This window comes from Trichechus manatus, unplaced genomic scaffold (genome assembly GCF_000243295.1).
Source record: "Trichechus manatus latirostris isolate Lorelei unplaced genomic scaffold, TriManLat1.0 scaffold00148, whole genome shotgun sequence".
Taxonomy (NCBI): Eukaryota; Metazoa; Chordata; class Mammalia; order Sirenia; family Trichechidae; genus Trichechus; species Trichechus manatus.
The window spans coordinates 1,708,970-1,732,518 of record NW_004444084.1 but is presented as its reverse complement, the minus strand read 5'-3'; the positions used below and the strand labels follow the sequence as shown (position 1 = coordinate 1,732,518).

General features: G+C 33.6%; 1 protein-coding gene across 2 annotated transcripts in view; it reads left to right on the top strand.

Moving 5' to 3' along the window:
• The window catches only part of DYNC2H1 (dynein cytoplasmic 2 heavy chain 1), a 376,170-nt gene that overhangs the window by 9,915 nt on the left and 342,706 nt on the right, over positions 1-23,549 (top strand). For both annotated transcript variants that reach the window (XM_004385852.2, XM_004385853.2), the window contains exons 6-20: positions 570-802; positions 2,817-2,951; positions 3,066-3,179; positions 3,296-3,407; positions 3,737-3,861; positions 5,019-5,194; positions 7,115-7,310; positions 10,230-10,325; positions 14,239-14,391; positions 15,011-15,109; positions 16,192-16,331; positions 16,415-16,643; positions 17,543-17,670; positions 19,897-20,012; positions 21,544-21,671. In XM_004385852.2, the coding sequence (XP_004385909.1) occupies positions 570-802; positions 2,817-2,951; positions 3,066-3,179; positions 3,296-3,407; positions 3,737-3,861; positions 5,019-5,194; positions 7,115-7,310; positions 10,230-10,325; positions 14,239-14,391; positions 15,011-15,109; positions 16,192-16,331; positions 16,415-16,643; positions 17,543-17,670; positions 19,897-20,012; positions 21,544-21,671 (2,180 nt within the window). The remainder of the gene's footprint in view (positions 1-569; positions 803-2,816; positions 2,952-3,065; positions 3,180-3,295; positions 3,408-3,736; positions 3,862-5,018; positions 5,195-7,114; positions 7,311-10,229; positions 10,326-14,238; positions 14,392-15,010; positions 15,110-16,191; positions 16,332-16,414; positions 16,644-17,542; positions 17,671-19,896; positions 20,013-21,543; positions 21,672-23,549) is intronic.

Here is a 23,549-nt window from a genome sequence, read left to right as displayed (position 1 = left end):
AATGAGAATTGATTGTATAATGCTGCATTCATACAGTATACAGCTGCTAAAAAATTGAATATATGTATGTATATATGTATATATTTGTATGTATGTATATACGGAGCTCTGGGGGCATAGTGGTTAGGAGCTCGGCCTCTAACCAAAAAGTCGGCAGTTTGAATCCACCAGCTGCTCCTTGAAAGCCCTATGGGGCAGTTTTACTCTGTCCTATAGAGTCACTAGAAGTCAGAGTTGACTCAATGACAACGGGTTTTTTTTTCTTTTTCGTATATATATGTATATTGCTACTACACTTGAAAGGTGTACATGATATAATGAAACATAAAAATACAATCTAATGCATGTGTTGTGTGTGTGTTTAAAAAATATTTGTGTATACATTATCTGGAAAGGTGGGAACCGAGTTATTGGCAGTGCTAGTCTAAGGGTGTGTGCGTAGCATTTCAGGCATCCTTAGTTTGCTAATTTGGGCATTATTCTAGTTTTATCATAAACATGTATTCTATAGTTATTCTGTAAAAAAAAAGTTTATTTCTATTCATATATCTACTTTATGTTATTTTTAGGTGGCTCATTTGGAAGGTTTGTTCAGAAGAAGTTGGGAACCTTGAACCTATGGGGAGATCCTTATTATCTTGTGAAAGAAAATCTGAAAGCTGGTATTTCAATTTGTGAACAGTGGGTGATAGCTTGTAGTCATTTAACAGGTCAAGTGTGGCAGCGCTATGTTCCTCATCCATGGAAAAATGAAAAATATTTCCCTGAAACACTTGACAAACTTGGCAAACGCCTTGAAGAGGTATTAATTTGATTATTTAGATCTTTGTCTTAAGTATGAAGTAGTTCATTCAGCTTCAATAGCCATTGACATTATTCAGTTCTTGTTCCATCTTTGCTTCCCCTGCCCATCCCACCCCCCCTTTTTTTTGCTGAAGTGTTTATAAAGCCAATCCAAGATACCATATGCTTTAATTTTTAAATACCTCAATATGTATTTCAAGCAGATTAAGATTTAAGAAAAAAACATAACCACAATACCACTCTCACATCCAAGAAATGATAATAATTTCTTAATACCATTTTCTTTCTAGCTACTGTTCAATTACTCGGACTGTCTCAGAAATTTCTTTTTGTAGTTGATTTATTTGAATCAGGTCCCAAACAAGATCAGCACATTGCATTTGGTTGATCTGTCTCCTAAATCTCTCCTAATCTGAAATAGTTTCTTTTCCTGTTTTGTTTCCCAAAATGAAAATGAACTTTTAATTAAAATATGAAAGAATATATTTGGTATTATTTAATTTTTAAGAATATACTTACCATTACTGTACATCTGTCACATATTTTTTCCTCTTCCTATTTTTTCATGCCATTTATGTGTTGAGAAACTGGATATTTGTCTTACAGCATTTTTCACGTTTTGGATTTGCCTCATTGTATTCTTGTGTTATTTAGCGTGTTCCTGTCCTATTTTTCCTACCAATTACTAGTTAGATATAAAGCCTTGATTAGAATAAGTTTTTTTTTTTTAAACAATAGTACTTCTTAGGTGGTGATGTTTGCTTCTTGTACATCACGTCAGAAAGCAAGTAGTGTTAGATTTCCCCACTTTTAGTGATGTGAAATTTGATCAGTAGATTAGGTATGATCCTGATCCATCTATTACAATGTTTTCCATCAATTTTTTGCTTAATGATTTTAACAGCCATTGAGATCACAAGGGGTTGCAGAAATGGTTGTTTTCTAATTCTGTCATTCTTTCTGCATTTATTAGTGATGATTTTTCCATATAGAATAACTTTTCCTCGTCATCTTTTTGGTTAGCTGAAATATAGTTCATACAGGAATGGCAGTATAGATAAGTCGTTCTTTTATTTATCAGTTTTCAGAACAGTGGCTTAGTGTCATAGTAAGATCCATAGGTGGCCAATGAATTTATTAAAATTGCATTATTATGAACTCATGAATTTTTATATTTTATGTGTTTCTGTTCATTGGAGCTATCATTATTCTCAAATTTTTCCATCTTTAGACAGTGAGAGCCCCTTTAAGTTGGCTCCTGTGTCACTTTGACATGATTACAGTATTTCTTTGATAACTTCCACCTAAAAATATACCAGCCTATCTTGTATATTTTCTGTTCCATGTATAGAGTTAGTCATTTCTCCAAGGAGCCTGTGCTTTTTAGTGGGAATTGGTATTTTGCAACAATGACCTGGTTGTGGAAGTGCTAATTGCTACACTTACAGTTACCAGTGCTTTTAGGCCTTCTCAGTAGCCTGAACTGTTATATATGTATTTTGTTTTTTTATTTAGTAAGAGAAAAATAAAATCATGAATTTATACTGATATTTTAAACTCAGATGAAAGATTATAGCATTTTTGCTTAACTTTTTTTGATTAGTGGAAATTTTAAGTATAATATTTATTTTCCAATTATTTGTAAATTATACATAATGGGGCTGTTAAGAATATATTTTCATTATTAGAAGTGTAATTAAATGCAGAATAATGAAAACCAGAATTTTTTACTATATTAAGAAATACTCTAAAAATTTAAAAGAGCTTTAAACATAGTTTAAAAACATTTTATTTTATATATTTTCATCAGATTGAGCACATCGATTGATGTTAGTATGATGATCATTGATTACTGATGAGTAGTGACGCTCAGGTTTATAGTTTCAGTTTTATTGTTCATTTAGAGAATCTAATTTAAAGAAATTCTTACCTAATATCTTTAGATTCTAGACTTGCTTGTGCAGATTTTTTGAGTTAAATAAATTTTGTTGTTTTAATATTTTATGTTTTAGGTCTTGGCTGTCAGAACAATTCATGAGAAGCTTCTCTATTTTTTACCTGCCAGTGAAGAGAAAATTATATGCCTGACTCGAGTATTTGAACCTTTTACTGGCCTGAATCCTGTGCAATATAATCCATATACTGAGGTTGAATATATACGTGTTTATATATTTATATAATTTCCTGTTTGTGCTGTTCTTTTTATATATAAGTATATTCTATAAAAATATTAAAATCTAACTGTTGTTAATTTGTTTTAGCCTTTGTGGAAAGCCGCAGTCTCTCAATATGAAAAAATTATTGCGCCTGCAGAACAAAAAATAGCAGGAAAATTGAAAAATTATATTTCAGAAATTCAAGACAGTCCACAGCAGGTAAAATATTGAAATATTTTACTTTAAATATCTCCCTTAAGCTATTTTAGGAGACTTGTATGTGTTTACTAGTTGACCATTTGGGATGAACATTCAGTTATTTTATTTTCTATTAGCTTCTTCAAGCATTTCTGAAATATAAAGAGTTGGTGAAGCGTCCAACTATAAGCAAAGAATTGATGTTAGAAAGAGAAACTTTACTGGCAAGACTTGTGGACTCAGTTAAAGGTAATAGTTTATCAGAGATTATAGTATTTGCTTTAGAAAATGTTTTTGTAGATTATTTCTTTGTTGCATATCATTTGGGATTAAGGCTATGTATTCTGACATGTATGTGCTGAAGATTAATCTACTCTTTATAAATGACAGATTTTATTGAATAAACAGATTATTTCGCTTTCTGTCTCACTTGATATACGACAAGATCTTTGAGGGTTAGGATTAACTCTTATTATTTGTCTGTTGGCAACATTTAATGTAGTTCTTAATACATTGGAGACGCTTAGGAAGCCTTTGCTGGATGTACATAATCGTTTTATTTGATTTAAATTTTATAGATTTTCGATTAGACTTTGAGAATCGGTGCCGAGGAATTCCTGGTGATGCATCTGGACCACTTTCTGGCAAAAATCTTTCAGAAGTTGTCAATAATATAGTTTGGGTTCGCCAGTTAGAGCTGAAGGTATTGATTTTAATAAAAGTTGAATACTAATTTAAAAATGAGCTAAATTAAGGCCTGTAGAAGGCACTCTAGAACTGTACTGAAAACATTAAAAAAAGTTCACTGTTTTCCGTGGCACCTCCATCTAATTTTCTTGTTAAATGTAGAAGTCTGAGAAAATGTGCTAAGGAGGTTTCAAAGATTTTGCTCATTTCTCGTGTAGAGATAATTGTCAAATCACTTATTCCTGCTGCAGTTGTTTTAGATAAATGCCCTTAAAAAAGTTCTATTCAAGAGGAAAACATCTTTTACACTGCATTAAAAAATCTTTTGGAAAATATTTTGTTTAAAATGTTGGTAGCTGCAAAATTTGTCTGCAAACATATTTATGTAGCTAAATTACTTTAGGTTGAAAGGAACCTAAAGCGAGAGTGAAAGGTAATTGTGGCGTTGCCTAAGGCATGATAGCAATTTATAGGTTTAAAAGACTGTGTGATGACTTTAAAATCAATCTAAGAATCTTATGGACTACTAATTAGTATGTGGTACAGTATCTTGCATTTGACTCATACTTAGTAAATATTAATTGATTATAGTGTGTGTGTAAGAGCAAGAGGACAGAATATTATAAATACTAGCATATTTTGATAGTTCTAATGATTCAAGTTTGTATTTTTGATACTTTATTTTCTGGACTGTTCCATCTGATTCTGTTGGTCAGCTTTCCAGGATGCTACAATGTTCTTTGTACAGTTGGGGAGGAAAAACACTTTTCTCCCCTAATTGCCATTTGAATTGGCCTGATTATTATTTGGGCTATTAACCAAAGCATTTGTAGCTGTGGGCCAAAATTATTGCTGAACATGTTTAGGAGTATTGCTGAAGGTTTTGAGTTTTTCTCTGAAAGTCAGTGGGGCAGATATATTTTTAGACCTTACTTTCCCTTATCCTATGCCTTGTATAGATTATATGCTCTTGTGTTTTTACTGTTCTGAGGTTGTATAGATAAAAAGCAAAGTAGGGATTTATATTCTTATATTCTTGGTAAATCTTAGAGTTCTACTCTAAATGAATGAGAAGGTAATTTCTAAATTGCAGATCAGAGAAGGGAGCTCATTATTTTATGCTGATTTTGTTAGAATTTAAATGATGTATATTTTTATAATTTGACTTTTAAGGTAGATGATACTATCAAGATTGCAGAAGCTCTTTTGTCTGACTTGTCAGGATTTCGATCTTTCCATCGAAGTGCTGAAGATGTTTTAGATCAGTTTAAACTTTTTGAACAAGAACAATTTGATGATTGGTCCAGAGATATTCAGTCAGGTTTGTCTGATTCCAGATCTGGTTTGTGGTAAGTATAAACATCTGGACAGTGAAATCTACACGGGAATCTTTTGTCTTATTAATCCAAATGGAAGATGGAATTAATCATCTCTGCTTGCTACCTTCTCCAGACTTGTTGCTCCTCCTTTAATTTGTTTTTTGTTAGTTTTAGATAATCAACTTTTAAGTCATTAAGTTTGGAAACTTTGATGAAATAGCTGACTGCTTCCCGCTTGCTTCCCATATCTATTCCCCAGAACTGTTCTGGAATTATGCTTTTCCTCTCCCATAGTTTTTGTTACAGGTATTCATATGCTTTTTTTTTTTTTTTAACCTTATTTACATTAATATTGAGCATATAAAATTACATTATAGACTATAAAATTTTACTAATTTTAAGCTCCTTGAGACAGATATTTCTTCATGGTGTCCAGTGTAGTAAGGCTGTGATAAATGTTTATTGAGCTTTATCGAACTTAATTTAACTGGTTAACCTTATTGTACTAATGAGAATTTAAAATGGATGGTCCAGGAGAATGCTTGTTGCTTTGTACCTCAGGTCACCTTTTCCAGACCATATTACTGTCTGTATTTTTAGAAATTTATAACGTTTTTCTTTAAGGAATTTCATTCATAATATGAAGTTCTGTTTATTTCCCCTGTACTGCTGTATCTAGAATTCTGGTTCTGGAGGAAGAATAGAGGAACCAAAAGGTGCTAGGGCATAGTGATTATAACTTTATGCTATTTAGCTCTATCTCTTTCTACCTTGAGTCTAAAACTTAAGAGATGCTCCAGGAAAAAAACAAAGACAATGCTGCACACAACCAATTTTTGAAAAATTGCGCACTCTGTCACTATAGTGGTGGAGATCCACTATGTATGGTAGCAGGCCAAAGGGCATCTGAGAGCTCCTGTAGAGAGAAGCCTGTTTAACTTTGTTCAACACAGTGTTTCCTATTTGGCTATGAAACCTTCTCCTCCCACCTTTTTTCGATATGAAACCTGTTACTGTCCTGTAGAATCAGTGTTCTTTGGAACATATTTTGGGCAATTCTGGTATGTAGAAACTAATTCTGTCTGTTTCAGGGGAAGAAGATTAGTCAAATAAACACAAAAAAGTCACTATTATAGTTTTCTGACAGACTTTATGTTCATATATGAAAGTTTGGGCTAAATTATCATTTTAAAGTACCAGCTTTTTATTGTGCTTTGTTTTATGTGCTGTTAAGTATGCTGAATAGATTTGTTCTTTTCTTTTCAGTAACTTTTAAGATCTGCCAGTTCTTTTAATTATGAGAATGACTTGAAAGAATGCACGTTATATAAGCCTAATCCTAAAAGAATGACAATGAAAACACAATACCTCATGCATAATTTGGCTCAGTATTTTCACAATCCATGCTGATTGAAATACCCCAAAGTAAAATTTGCTATTACAGCTTTTACATGAAACACAGAGAAAGGGTGATACTTAGGTAGTGAATCAAAGGGTAGAGGATTAAAACATTTGAATATCTGTTCTCCTACCATTTTGATGTTCTTTATCATGAATCCTTTAAAAAAAGTATTAAAGAAGCAAGCAGGCTGATTAAAGAAAAAAAATCTATCAGAAAATGAATCAAAACCTTTTTTTTTTTTATGGTGGATGTGATGTCAATTTTTAGTCTTTGTGAAGGTTAAGGAATTGATTTTTCTGAATTTGAAAATGCTTTGTTGAAATATTAAGTGATGATATATTTTGGATATTGCAGTTTGTTACCAAGATAGTAATTGTGAGGTTAAAAAAGGCACAACCTGAAAAAAATAATTAAAAAAATTTTTGACTGTAAATTTTTTTTTTTTTTTTACTTTTGAGACTTACAAAGAAGTTTTAAAAACTATATTATTTTTCATCAGTTAAAAGATTGAGAACATGAAGACTTAAAATGTTCATTTTGTTTTGTAGTATTGAGGCTAATAGTCGAATTATGGAATTGGATCCTCATGATGGGTCATTAAAAGTGCATTACTCAGATCGTTTGGTTATTCTTCTGAGAGAAGTGCGTCAACTTTCTGCACTTGGGTTTGTTATTCCTGCTAAAATACAGCAAGTTGCAAACATTGCACAGAAATTCTGCAAGCAAGCAATTATTCTCAAACAAGTATGAAATTATTTTTTTTGATAGCATGTCTATTTTGAATTTATTACGTTAAACTAGAATATGTTAAGGCCTTTGTTTTCTACTTTTGATTGTTGTAGGCTAATACAATAGCGCCATTAAATCTTGTGAAATTATGGTTTATTAAATGACTTATTGCAAAATTTGCTTTGTAACTTATATAGGAATTTATCAGTTTGAGGTGTTACTCTTAGTACTTCCCATTATAAAAGCATTTATAAAAATAGAGTATTATTCTTTCCTTCTCTCTCTCTCTTTTTCTTGTTTTTTCTTTCATGTTACTTCCATGGGTCTTAAAGAACCATCTAATAAAAGGACCCTCTGCCTGACTTCTAGGGGTAGATTCTTAGAAAAATCACCAGGCTGCTTTGTTTCTAGTCATTTCCTCAATCCATCTGGTCTGCATATTACCATCATGTCATTTCCCTGTTTAAAACTGCTACTACTCAGTGTCCTTAGCATGGCTTGTAAGGCCTTTCTTAATTATGTCCTAAGTATCTTTACTGGCTTTGGGCCTCTCTACCTATATTCCTCCCCTTATGTTTCACCCTGTCCTTTGGTAATATGAAACGTGTCTGTTCTCTGAACACATCTGCATGTATTGAAATCTGTTTTCTCTGACTGGAAAACTCAGTCATCCTTTAATTCCCAATTCAAAAGCCACTTTCTTTGTTACGCCTTCTTTTAGTTAATTGTTTCTTCTTCTGTGATAACAGTACAGTGGGGAAAATCACTAACATTTTTCATATTGTGTTTGATTCTTTGTTTTTTTCTGACCTGATTATTAGATCTTAGAGGGCAGAAACAGTACCTAGTGTATTTGATCTTTCATTTATTCTTTTATTCAACAAAGATTCATTGAGCACTGTCAGGCACAGTGTAGTGAGGATACAAAAATAGATAAATTACTCTTAGAGTCTGGTACAGGTTTCTCAGAATTGGCAACTAGTGACATTCTGGACCAGATAATTCTTTTTTTTTTTTGGAGGGGTGGATATTTAGCATCCTTAGAAGCGAGGATGGTGAGACTTCATCTTATGTACTTTGGACATGTTATCAGGAGAGACTAGTCCCTGGAGAAGGACATTATGCTTGGTGGAATAGAGCGTCAGCGAAGAAGAGGAAGACCCTCAATGAGATGGATTGACACAGTGGCTGCAACAAGGGTTTAAGCATAGCGAAGATTGTGAAGATGACGTAGGACCGTGCAGTGTTTTGTTCTTTTGTACATAGGGTCGCTCGATGGCACTTAACAACAGCAACAATAGCAGCATCCCTGGTCTCCACCCACTGGCCCCTACCAAATTATGTCAATAAAAAGTATCTTTAGACTAAGCCAAATGTCCCTTGGAGAGCAAAATTACTCCTGGTTGAGAACAGTGGTTTAGTGGGAGAGAGCAAACTAAACATTGAGTGCTCATTAAATGTTAGGGATTGTGGTGGATGCTTTTTTTTAATGTTATTTCAATTAATCTCCCATTTACCATTGACCTAATTGAGGAGCAGATGTATAAAGTAGTTTTCCCAGTGTCACATAGCTAGTAAGTTATGAAGCTGGGGTTTGATACCAGCTATCTCTGACTCCAAAGTCCATACCGTATTTATTCCTTTATAGATCATATAGTGATGACAGATATATGAACAAATAGATACGATATTTAATGTGTTACAAGTACTATATCATACATGTCCAGAAGATCTGGAAATCATAGAGGTGGGATTTTTTAATTCTTTTCCTAGGTAGGGGTAGAGGTAGTATTAAATAAGCCTTTATGGAGGAATGATGTTTGATGCAAGTCTGGAAGAATATATATATTCTCTCAAGTGCATGAGGAGGTAGGTGATCATTCCAGGTAGAGGGACTACATAATCAAAAGCCGAGAGGCTTGCTCACCTTTGTATTCTAAGTATTTAGTCTAGCACAATAGGGGTTCAAAAATTAATGGTCATATAGTATTTATACTTAACCTTGGAAAAACATTTGGGAAAAGATATTTATATATACCTTTATTTATGAGCAGATATATAGCTAGAGTAGGGCATGTATAGTAGGATGTTGGATAGCAGTATGGCCAGATTGCTGGAATAATACACATTTCATTGCTTCTAGCTGTCCTGATAGTACTTTTTCTGGGCCTGCTATTGTACAGAATAAGTAGAGTGGGTATTCTGTACTAAATAAAATATATCTTCATGTATATTAGTGGAAAGAAGAGAAGGATTCTATATAGCATTATTTAAGAAATATTTTTTAAGAGCTTACTCTGTGCCAGGAATTTTGTGAGGTGCTGAGGATACGAAAATTAAAAGACAATCTCTATCTTTAAAGATCTTAGATTTACTGATTTCCCTTCAGATCCTATCTTATGTTTGGCATACGTTGTTGAGTTCTTCTCTTCCCCATGAAACTGTGAACTTCTTTGATTCCAAGGACCAGGTTTTATGATCTTTGTTTAACCAGCCTTCAACACATGATCTAAGGATCCCTGGTGGTACAAAAGTTAAGCCTCAGCTGCTAACTAAAAGGTCGGTGGTTTGAACCCAAGAGCAGTTCTGTGGGAAACATACTTGGTGATCTGCTTTTGTAAAGATTACAGTCTAGGAAACTATAGAGCAGTTCTACTGTGTCACATGCGGTTGCTACGAGTCAAAATTGACTTGATGGCACCTGGCAACAACAATAGCACATGACCTGGCAGATTATAGGAATGCAACACTTATTTGTTGATCGTGTGCATTAATACATGAATACACGTTATGTTGGCGATAAAAACAAACAATTTTATGTTAAAGTTTAGGATTGAGAAAAATAAAAATTTTCACTCACACAGTTAAAAATAAATAAAAAAGGAAATATGTTATATATTTTTGATTATTGCTGATTGGACTCTTCCTTTGCAGGTGGCACATTTTTACAATTCCATTGACCAACAAATGATACAAAGCCAGAGACCAATGATGTTACAGTCTGCCTTAGCATTTGAACAAATAATTAAGGTGAATGGACATTTTCTGTTATTATAAATAGATTTTACATATGAAGTGTTTCTTATTTCTTAGTTTTTCAGCATACCCGTCATCTTAAGACAGCCATTGGTCTAGGCTTTATTTTGCTATCCAATGACTTCCTTAACTCTTAGCAAGTAGCATTTTCTCCAACTGTAGATTTAAACTGTCACAATGCTTCACATATTTTGGTACTGATTTTGACCAGTTATATCAATACGAGTAATATATAATTTGTATGGTATACTTACTTATCCACCAAATTTTGTGATCTCTGTATTGAAGACTCTTTAGTGCCTTTCCATCATCTTCCAGTTTTAGAATTGAAGATTTATTTACTCTTTATACTTAAAGATTCACACATATAAAATTAGGAAAATCCGTAATATTTTTTCAACTGTGTGCTACTGAATGAGTGCTAACTTTCTGAAATCTACATTTTTTAATCTTTATGGACATGAAATATATGAAAAAAATTAGAAGAGAAATACACCCTTTTAATCTTTTTTAACTTGAAAGCGGATAACCACCCCACGTTCAATGATTCGCTAGGAGGACTTAGCATATAGTCATACTCATGGCTCTGTTTTATTACAGAGACAGCATAGAAAGAAAAAGTACGTGGGTTGAAGCCCTCTCCCAGTAGAGTCATACAGGACACACCTAATTCCCCCAACAATAAGTTGTAGCAACGTATGTGAAATGTTGTCTTACCAGGGAAGTTTATTTGAGTGTTGGTTATGTAGGCACCCTCTGCCTAGCACATATTAAAATTCAAGACTCTCAGAAGGAAAGCAGGTGTTCATCATAAATCATTTGTTTGTACAAACACTTTAGATAAAGTGAACACTTTTATCCATTACAGTGGTGGGAACCCTTCTGAAATCTAAGTTCTCAGACACTAGCCAAGGGCCAACCTTGTAACTAGGCCTTTCACAGGATAGTAGTCAGGCCTGCTATGTTAACTCAATTCTGCCCTCTAGTTCTGACTTAAGTTTTATTAGGAGTTATATAGTTTATATTATAGATGTTATTAAAAACTTTTTTTCTTATTGTAAAAGTTTAATCCAAGTTTATAATGGAATATTTAAAAAATACAGGTAAATGAAAAGAAAATAATGTCCTATAATTATATCACCGAGAAATGGCCATTCTTAACATTTTTGTGTATATTCATTTAATCTTTTTTTCTAAGCATACTTACAAGTATTCTTTTTGAAAATGAGATCATAGTTTATTATTTTTAACTTAATATATATGTTTTAATTATAGGTCTTTAGAAATTTTTCTTCTCTAATATAGTCAAATAATATTTGCTATTTCTATAGCAGAAACACTGAAAAATTGAGTTATAAGAAGTAAATATATTTAACATATGTTTCAAGAGATAAATTATTGGATAAAAAACTAAAGTAGAATGAGAAAACACTAGAGTTCTTTATAATCCTGTGGCCACTCACTATATTGTAGGAAATTTGAAGGCGAGGACTCTAATTTGTTGTTTTCCATACTCCCTAGCACCTAGCACAATTAACTGGTATGCAGTAATCACTCAGTAATGCATTTTGAACCGTTTTTTGCTTTTTTTTATAATTGTTTAGTTGAGTTCGTATTTATGGAGGGTGTACTCTATCCCAGAGGCTTGCTATGTCTTACCGTCTAACACTCAAATGAAGTATAGAAACTTTCCTTCCATTTAGGTCCCTTTAGTCTCCTCAATTTTAAAATATGTTTGTCTTAATTACTCCTCCACGTACATAGAGCGCCACATGCGATAGTGTTATAATTTTTACTTCAGTCATCAGCTATGATTTAAGACACTCATGAGAAGGAGGATAGTTTATTATATATATTTTTTACTCATCCTGATGTTGTTCTTCCATTTCCGAAGTTCCAAGCCTTCTTATGTTATCATTTCCTTCCTGCTTAGAGAACTTCCTTTAGCCAGGTTTTAAGGGTAGCCTTGCTAGTGACACATTCTCTTAGTTTTCCTTTGCTTGAGAATGTGTTTATTTCCTTTCATTCCAGAAGGAAAATTTCACCAGATACAGAATTTATGATTGACAGTTCTTTTCTCTCACCACTTTAAAAATGTTCCACTTCCTTCTGGCCTTCATGGTTTCAGTTGAGAAATCTCCTGTCATTTGAATTGGTATTCCTTTAGAAGTAATATTTCGTTTCTCTCTCCCTGCTTTCAAGATTTTTTCTTTGTCTTTAGTTTTCAGAAGTTTAATTATGATGTATTTTGGCATGAGTTTCTTTAGGTTTGTCCTACCTGATGTTTACTCAGCTTTTTGAATCTGTAGATTTATGTGTTTTGCCAAATTTGGGAAGTTTTCAGTATTACTTGAATATGTTTTCAATCTCACTCTTTCTCCTTTCCTTCTGGGATGCCAGTGAATGTTAGTGCTTTTGTTATTGTCCCTGAGACTCTATTTTCAGTTTGTTTCTCTTTGTTGTCAACATTGGGTAAATCCTGTTAATCTGTTCTGAAACTCACTAATTCCATCGTCTGACATCTCCACTTTACTACTGAATTCATCCAGTGAGTTCTTTATTTTGGTTGTTGTATTTTTAAGTTCTGTACTTTCCATTTGGCTATTTTGTATAATTCTATTTCTTTGTTGAAATTTTTTTTTTTCCATTTGTTTCAAGGGAATATATAAATGCTTCCTGAAGCATTTTTTATGATCGCTGATTTAAAATCCTTATCAAATAATTTCTATATCAGATTCATTTCTCTGTTGGTGCCTTTTAATTATCTTTTCTCATTCAGGTTTTGATTTTCCTAGTTCTTGGTATGATGAGTGATTTTTTTTTGCATCCTAAAAATTTTGAATATTAAGTTACGAGACTCTGGGTTCCATTTAATCTTCTTATTTTAGCAGACAGTCTCTCTACTGAGGTATAGCCTGAGTGCCAGGTGGATGTGTGTTCAGTTTCCTGCTGAGCCTTGCAGATACAATCCTGACTTAGTGGAGCATTGACTCACACTGCCTCATTGCAGACAAATGGGGTGGAAGTTCAACTTCCCCTTTTGCCTCACTGACACCTTCCCCTGAAAGTGGGGCATTGACTTGCACTTCCTTGTTGCCTTCAAGTGGATGTGTAAACTCAGTTTCCCAGTGGGCCCCTCTGACACCAGAGAGGGAGTAGAGGAGTGATTCACACTGCTCTCTTGCTGCAGGGTGGGGGTGGAAGTTCAGCTCCCCCTTTAGCTATGTTGACATTACCTAGGGAAGGGAATTTTGGCATTTTCTATTGGACAGGGGATGGACGATCAGCTTCCCTCTTAGTTTCATGACACTACCCTGGTAGGAGAATTGGAATGCCACCACCTACTTCTACTGGCTTGGGGGTGAGAGATCAAGTCCCTGCTTAGCCCCACTGAAACTGCAAGAGAGACAATATTTCTGTTGATGTTTGGCTAGGGTAGGGTGCATGCTGCTAAAAAAAAGTTTTCTGTTGTTTGACCACCCTAGTCCTTGGGCTAGGTGGTCAGACTTCTTCTAGAGCTTTTTTTTTGGTCTGTGCCTGTGGGCAGTTCTGGGTTGGAGAGATTTCTCTAATGCTCTGTCTTGGATATATATGAGGCAACAAAGAAACCCAAGGAACTCCCCATGTGTCATTCCTCAATTCCCCAGGTTGCTAGGCTGCCTGCCTTTTTCCTTTTACCTTCAGAGCCTTATTATGCTTGCTTGTTGTGTTATATCCAGAGTTTTTTAATTGTAAGAGGGAGGACTTGGGAGGTATGGGTCTACTCCATATTGGCCAGTCTGCCTTCTCACTTATAACATGGAAAAACTATTATATGCTTTCTTTATGACAGATCAATGTGAGGGATAATTGAACTTGCAAAGAAGAAATACTTTAAGAATACTTAATGTCATTTGTTGTACCTTAGAATTCAAAAGCAGGAAGTGGGGGAAAGTCACAGATTACTTGGGATAATCCTAAAGAATTAGAAGGCTACATCCAAAAACTCCAGAATGCTGCTGAACGACTTGCCACTGAAAATAGAAAACTGAGAAAATGGCATATTACATTTTGTGAAAAGGTATATTTTATTTATAAATTGATTAAGCTGTAAATATTATTTCAAAAATAATTGGTATAATTTTAAAAAAACCTTTTTATTTTTAAATAATTTGTCTTAAAGAAAAGTTGTAAAAATTGTACAGAGCTCACATTTACCCCTTGCCTAGCCTCCCTAATGTTAACAGCTTACATGGCCATAGTACAGTTATCAAAACTAGGAAATATACTTTTTTGAATTTTATAACTGATTCCACTGATGACCTTTTTCTTCTCCAGGATCCCATCCAGGATCCCACCTTGCATTTAGTTGTGGCTCTGTGATCTCCTTCTCCTCCTCATTTTTTCCTTGTCTTTCATGACCTTGATACTTCTGATGAGCATTGGTCAGTTATTTTGTAGAATGTTTCTCCATCTGGGCTCATGAGTAGACTAGGTTATGCAATTCTGGCAGGAATACCACAGAAGTGATGTTTTGCACTTCTCAGTGTATCATATCGGGACTACGTGATATTAGTTTGTCTTATTATAGGTTAAGTTAACCTTGATCACTTGGATAAGGTGATGTCTATCAGGTTTATCTACTGTCAAGTAACTTTTTTTGGTAATACTTTGACCCTGTTATGCTCAATTTTTAACAGGTAGTAGTTCTTATGAATATTGATCTGCTTCGGCAGCAACAGCGTTGGAAAGATGGACTGCAAGAACTAAGAACTGGTTTAGCAAGTGTAGAAGCACAGGTACAGTATATTTTACTTTTATCTATACTTTGAAGTATGAGCATTTCAGAATGTGAATATATTAGTTGATGAGAAGTTTATAAAGGTTATCTTTAAATCTTTACTAATAAATTTTTCATAAATTTAGAATTCTTTGACTATATATAAAGATCATAAAATAACAGTGCATTTATGTTTAAAAATATGGAAATAAGTTTCTGTTTTTCTTATAGAATAACACATCCCTGAGTTTAGAGTTTGTAGTTTTTCTGAATTGGCGCTTAAATACCTATCATTTGTTAGTTTGCTTTTAGGTCATTGCCACATTGCACAACATTAAGTTTAGGAGGAAGCCTAATGATTGAAATAATTCTTGATCAGATTTCTTTTTCTTATTTTGAGAGGTGGTAAAATTTTAGGTCTGTGTACATTTTGGTATAAGAGATGATGTACGTAAAAGTGCTTAGCACAGTGCTTGCTACATAGTAGGTGGTGATGGGATCTCAGTTGAATATAAGTTAGGTATCTTACATATTTACATATATTTTTCAGTTCTTAGAACTTCAAGAAAAAACAAAAGTTAAGTATTCGAATTGATATATTGGAAACAAAAGAGTGTGTAAACTATTTTGAGAATTCTATCCTTTTAAATTTCTTAAGTTTTTAAATATGCAATGGAATATTTGGGAAGTGGTAAGGAGGGAGAAGAGCTAAACATACTGAGAATTTTTGAAACAAGATTAAGAAGTTCACAAAATCGTTGTTCCCATTATTGTTTTTTCTTAAACCTTGTAAATAAAGTCTAAATATAAAAATGAATTATACATTAACTTGGTTTTTAAATTTTACTGATTTCTCTGTGGATTATTTATAAGCATATGTTTATGTTAGAAAGTTCTTGACCCTAAGATTAGAGATTTTCATATTTGATTAAATATGAACTCCTACTGAAAGTGGCAGTTAAGGAGTTGCCTGTTTTAAGATGTTTATTTAAAATGAATTTTTTGCTTTATAATTGTGCTTTATGTGATGTGAAAGTGTTAAATGAAAACTGCATTCTACTACCTAACTCTTCAATGAAAAATGTGAATGTAATATATTAGGGATTCCAAGCAAGTGACATGCATGCATGGAAGCAGCACTGGAATCATCAACTCTACAAAGCTCTGGAACATCAGTATCAGATGGGCTTAGAAGCACTTAATGAGAATCTACCAGAAATAAATATAGACCTAACTTACAAGTAAGCCGTTTTCAACCCCAATTTAATTTTCAATCTGTAGCTTTCTAATAATTTATATTTTAAAGCTATTTATTCACTTTTAGACAGGGACGGTTACAGTTCAGGCCTCCTTTTGAAGAAATCCGGGCTAAATATTATAGAGAAATGAAGAGATTCATCGGCATTCCAAATCAGTTTAAGGGAGTGGGTGAAGCAGGAGATGAATCTATTTTTTCTATCATGATTGATAGAAATGCAAGTGGATTTCTGACTATTTTCAGCAAGGCGGAAGATCTGTTTAGAAGATTGTCAGCTGTTTTACGCCAACATAAGGTATAGAACATGTAATTTTCAGTCCTCCTATTTTAATATTTCATCTGATTGATTGGATTAATAAATTGATAGTTTATTTTATAAAATAGGCACAAAATAAAAAATAATGGCAAACCAGAGATTGAGGGTTGAAGATTCTTATATAACCTAGATGGATGATGCTGATGAGAAAAAGGACAAAAATTTTTTGGTCTTTGATAATTCTGAGAAGGTTAAGAAACTTTTTTTTTTTCATTTTAAATTGTTGGGTCAGTTTGGAATGTGACATGACTCTGGTGTGTCAATCTTCGTTCCTCTCAGGAGAATGTATCTGTTTTTTTTAATTCTTTGATTCAAAAGCGATCCATGGAGGAAGCCCTCAAATGTTAATGAAATTGGGATGATTTAACCTCTTCTATTTAAGTCATCATACCAACTAACTCCAAATGCAAATGCTAATTGTATTGTTCATTTTTATTGATTCTGAGACATATGACTGAGAATTTGACCAGTTCCTTAACTGCTGCTGCAATGCTTTTGCATTATAGATTTCCAGAATCAATCGAGTTAACTTGGATACTTTCAGATTTGTAGCCTGTAGTGGCTTTTGGATTTGCAGAAGTGATTCTGTCTTTGTACTTTATGTGCATCCTATTCGAGAAGAGAATCTAAAGAAAGGTTTTTTACTGTCCCCTAAAAAAGTTTTATGATCATTGCATTTGCCATATTAAATGGTTTATTTACTTTTTTTGTTCAGTCTTTAGGCTACACAGGAGTGATTATATTTACATATTTAAATTGACATTTACTTGAATACCTCACATTTGCCCTTAATAGATCTTAATAGTTGAATCCTAGTCTTTTAAGTGTTAATTTCTTACGTTCTTTTTCTTTAATACTGTTTTTCGTTCTTTAAATAGGAGTGGATTGTAATTGGGCAAGTTGATATGGAAGCTCTGGTAGAAAAACATCTCTTCACTGTATACGATTGGGAAAAGAATTTTAAAGCACTGAAAATAAAAGGGAAAGAAGTAGAACGACTTCCAAGGTATTGGAGGTTAATGTATTTATGCGCCATAGTATTTTTTGCCATAGGATTGTAAGGGTGCTCTCTACTTAGTGGTATTAAAGTTAAGCTAGCTTCTTACCTCGTTTAGAACTCAGCTATGACACTTGCGTGCCTTCTGAACAGGGCGATGCAGAGAATAAAAGAAGTTTCTCTTTTAGAGCCACTGTGGGCTGACAGCCACTTGGTCGAATAGACTGGGGGATGAGGCTTATATCCAGATATGGCATGAGGATCTAATATTGATATGCATAGCCACAGTCCAAGTATGGTCAAGCTACTGAAGAGAACATACTAGAGAATATAAAGCTAATAATATTTGACTACACATTTATACTGCTTTACTTCTTTTCGGAATGCCCTAGGAGGCACGCAACATATTGTTAACATCTAGGTATTGCCCTAAATGTGGATGAAATCCTCTGAGGGGGCATCTTATACCCCAGCTACTTGGGAATAAATCCCCTATCTGAAATTCCCATCATTGGAAACACTCTTTGCAATAAGTTCCATGAAAAGTTTGATTTAAATGTATATACATTACCTATAAAGGATAGTATCACCTTTATTAATTCATTTGTCCCTTCTTTCAACAAAATATTTGGTGAGCATTTATTACATGAAAAGCTTTGTGCAATGGGGAGTATAAAGATGAAGAAGACATAGTACCTGAGGTCAAGTTGCTTACTCTCTGGTAGTGCAATAAAACAAATATATTTGATGATTAAGGCAGGCGCACACAGGCATTAAGAGAGTAGGCTCTGGCATTAGTTGGCTCTTACCAATTGTATGACTTTGACAATTTTGACTCTGCTTTCATTTCTCCGATTTCTTTAGCTTTAAAATAGTTACAACAATAGTCATTTTGTTTTGAGGTTAAATGAACAATTTGTGTACAAATTACTTGTCAGGGTAAGTTCTCAATAAATGTTACTTGTTATTATTATCATTAATTCCAGGTAGAGAAGTCTGTGTTCTATAGTAGATATTGAAGTTAAGACTATAGGGATTCAGAGGCAGATGACATTCCATTCATTTGGTGCAAAATCAAGGAAAGCTTCTTAATATAGTAACACTTAAACTAGGATTTTGACAGATAAAAATGAGAATGGGAGGTTATTTAGAGCAGAACCTCTCAGGAGAAGGATTTGTATATTGAAGATATGGAGTTGGTTAATTGAGAATGTGACCAGAGTTAATGCTTTATTAGAGACTAGAGGGAGATGTTAGTACATGTTTGTTTTATAAGTTTCTTGAAATATAGAAAAGTACAAAGATGACCATTGTTAATATTTGGTATGTTTGGACATAATACATATATTTAAAAATTTTCGATTATACTGTATCCTGCTATTTTTATTTAACACTATGTCTTTATTATTTTGTAATGTTATTATCTATTTCTCAGTAGTATGATTTTTAATGTGTCTACAGTATTTCATTGTATGGACATATAATAATTTATTTAGTCTTTTCTGTATTTAGCCTGTTTCCTTATTTTTTGCTATTATAGTTAATGCTTTGATGAAGATACTTAAATATAAATCTTAGAGGCAGCCTTGAAAACATCCTTAGAATAATTTCTAAGGGTGATGTTATTAAGATAAAGGTTATGCTTATGTTAAAATTATTTAATACATATTGCTACATTGCTCTTCACAAAGGCTATATAATTTTATACTCTTACCTGTTCTGAGAGTTGTTAGTTCACACAGTTGAAGATAAAAATGAATAAGTCATTAAATTTTTTGTTAATTTGATGGGTGTAAGTTGATATCTTTGTTTTATTGTTTTAATGCTTTAAAAATTTATATTCTTTGTCTTTGTTTTCTTTTTGTTATTGTTCATGTTTTGACTGCAGTATAGTGATTTTATTTTATAAATATTTCATAAGTAAATTACATGCTGTGACAAGTAGCGTGTCTAAATATTTAGATATATTCATGTTGATACCTTAGTAATTCATATTGTGGTGACTTTTTTTAAAAAAAGAATGAACCAGATGATTCAAAATTGTAGTATTATAATGAAATAATTGTTCAAAGGAAAACTTCAGAATAGTGTGTATAAGACTAGTTTGCTAAATGAAATCTACATGTGCTTAAAGATCACAATAATACTTTTGACTTAGATTCTAATATGGTAATGAGGCTCTTTTCCTCTAATTAGTCTTTTTCATCTCAAAATATATCCATTGGCATTTTTCAGTGTTGTCAAGGTAGATTGTTTAAATATCAACTGCAACCCTGTGAAGACTGTGATTGATGATCTTATCCAGAAGTTATTTGATATGCTTGTTCTTTCTTTGAGGAAATCCATCCAGGGTAAAGACATTTTTTCTTTTATTTGTATCTAATTTTATGTAGAGAGACATGTGCTTTAATACTTATGAAATATGAATCCCAATGATGATTAAAAATCACAACTGAACTAGAAAGTATTATGAAATAAAATTTGCTTAAAGTGTTAATTTTAATAAAGTAAGAAAATCTGTGTTCATCCCTAAGAGATCTAAAAATTGAAGGCATCTTTATTTATTTTTATTAAAAAAAATTTCTTTTTAAAATTATACTTTAGATGACAGTTTATAGAACAAACTAGCTTCTCATTAAACAGTACACATATTGTTTTATGACATGGGTTGACAACCCCACAACATGTCAGCACCCTCCTTTCTTGACCTTGGGTTCCCTATTACCAGCTTTCCTGTCCTCTCCTGCCTACTAAACCTTGCCCCTGGGCTGGTGTGCCCCTTTAGCCTTGTTTTGTTTTATGGGCCTGTCTAATCTTTGGATGAAGGGTGAACTTCCGGAGTGACTTCATTACTAAGCTAAAAGGGCATCCAGGGGCCATACTCTCAGAGTTTCTCCAGTCTCTGTCAGGCCAGTAAGTCTGGTCTTTTTTTTTGAGTTAGACTTTTGTTCTACATTTTTCTCCATCTCTGTCCGGGACCTTCTATTGTGATCCCTGTCAGAGCAGCCAGTGGTGGTAGCCGGGCACCATCTAGTTGTACTGGACTCAGTCTGGTGGAGGCCGTGGTGGTAGTTGTGGTCCATTAGTCCTTTGGACTAATCTTTCCTTTATATCTTTAGTTTTCTTCCTTCTCCCTTCCTCCTGAAGGCATGAGAACAGTAGAATATCTTAGATGGCCACTGACAGGCTTTTAAGACCTCAGATGCTATTCACCAAAGTACAATGTAGAATATTTTCTTTATTAACTATGTTATGCCAGTTGAGCTAGATGTTCCCGAGACCATGGTTCCCACAACCCTCAGCCGAGTAATTCGGTCCCTCAGGGAGTTTGGATGTGTCTGTGGAGTTTCCATGACCTTGCATTGTACAAGTTGTGCTGGCTTCCCCAGTATTGTGTACTATCTTACCTGAAGGCATCTTTATTATTTGCAATCTGAGCTAGTATCGCCTATTGCATCTGTTACTGAGAAAGGTAGATAATTCTGATATAATGTATTTCTCCTTGTTTCTTTGAAGGACAATGCCATTTTCTAAAATCCCCCACTTTTCCTTTTTTTCACCATAAACATGAAATGTTCTAGCATATTAAAGACTAGAAAAGGGTTCTTAATTTTTAGTAAAATTTACTAATAAAGAATAAATTTTGATTTTCATTTCCTTTAAAATGCTTAAGTACAATGTGAAACAACTAAACTTTGATAGGAAAAAATTTCTTTGCTTATTCCACATTTTGAAATTTTGTTGTATGAAAGCAAATGGTAATTTAAGATTTACTGTATTTTATATGGTGATTATTTCTAATATGCCTTGGTTTACGAATGATGTGATTGAATATTTTTTGGTGGTAATAGTATTTCTTATATTTCGATGTTACCCATTTAGCTCATTTACATGAAATTGATACATTTGTAACCGATGCTATGGAAATCTTAACAATTATGCCCCAGTCTGTGGAAGAAATAGGTGATGCAAATTTACGATACAATAAGCTACAAGAACAGAAGCCAGAGGTAAGAATTATCAAAGTAAAGTTATTATTATTATTTTTTTTTACTCTACTGGAGATATTTAAATTATGTGATTATTTTGAAATCATAAATGATCTCAACATTAGAAGGAAGTTCATATGATCTGATCCAACTGGTCAGGTCATGATTGTACTCTTAATGTTATGCTGGTGTAATGAAACAGTAACAGTCATGCTTATTATTATCTTCAGAAGTATTTGCAGTCTGTTTTGTGAGATGGCACGTTATAATAAGACTAAACTTAAATAATTCATAGTGTTACCTCTATCGTAATTTTAGGATGTGAAAGTATGAAGTTAGAGATGAATTAGGAATGAATATATATATTGAATATGAATATATATATATATATATTCATTCCTAATTCATAGTGAGGGAGCCCTGGTGGCACAATAGTTAAGTGCTCAGCTGCTAACCAAAAAGGTCAGGGGTTCAAACCCACCAGCTGCTTCACGGGGAATAAAACGTGGCGATCTGCTCTTGTAAAGACTGCAGCCTAGTAAACCCTATGGGCCAATTCTCTCTGTCCTTTAGTGTCATTATGAGTCAAAATTGATTTGCGTGCATACAACAGCAAAGATGGAAAAGCTTATAATTAAAGACAAAGATAAAAGAATGGTAAAGATTTATAAACAGAGGGCTAGAGCCCAGAATAAGCAAGCCAGAGTTTTAAAATACATATTTTGGATGCTTTATATTTAGAACAAGAAGGAGAAATGGTTCGTATCAGTGCAATAGGCTTTTATATGTACTTACTGTGTGATAGAATTAAAGTTATAAAGAAGGCTTAAGGTGAATCAAATAATGTACCTGCATGGTAGAAGTAATTACACGCTTATATGTGATAGGCTTACAGGTATGAAGCTAGTTAATAAAGGTAAATAAAATACTGTACCTGCCTAGTAGAAGGAATTCATTTATTTATTCAACAGATATTTATAGATCATCTGATATATTCTAGGCATTGTTCTAGGAATTGGGGTTACAGCTGTGAACAAATCCATTCTCATGGAATGTGCATATGTTTATGTTTGTGTGTGTGTGAGGGAGAGAGAGGAAGAGAGCGAGCGAGGGAGAGGACGTGTGACTATGCAGAACTGGTGGATGTTACTTAATGTGGGTGATCACAGGAGAAGTGATATGTAATCTGAGACCTGAAAGATAAGAAGGAGCTAACCATTCTAAGATTTGAGGACAGATCATTCCAAGCAGAATAAACAGCAGGTACAAAGACTTTAAGGCAGGGAAGGAGCTTCTTGATATGTTCAAGGAACAGATAGAAGAGCAATGGCTAAAGAATAGTTATCACGGAGAAAAAATGGTATGAGGTATAACTGGAAAGGTAGGCAAGGGCCAGATATAAAGATACTTTAAACAGTCATAAAGAGCTTGGATTTTATTCTAAGTGCAATAGAAAGTATGTAGAGGGTTTTAAGCAGGGGGTGTGGTTTACGTTTTGAAGTGTTGACTCTGGATGCTCTGTGGAGAATGGGTTGTAGGGAGACAGAAGCAGAAGCAGGGAGGTCAGCTAAGTAGACTGTTGCAGTATGGCAGATGAGAGATGATGGAAGCTTGGGCCATATAGTAGCAGTGGAGATAGAACTGGAGAGATTGATGATATATGTTAGAGTTAGAACTAGGAGGATCTGATGCATTAGGTGGAGGGTGTTAGGGGAAGAAATAGAGATGTTTCCTAGTTTTTTGGTCTAGCAGCTGGGAAGCTAATGGTGCCATTTACTAAGGAAAGGATGAGTAGGGAAAGAATGTGTTTGGTGGTTGGAAGTGGTGGATTGAGATGTCAGGTAAAAGTTGGATAAAGAATATGGAATTTAGAATAAAGGTAAGGACTAGAGATCTAAA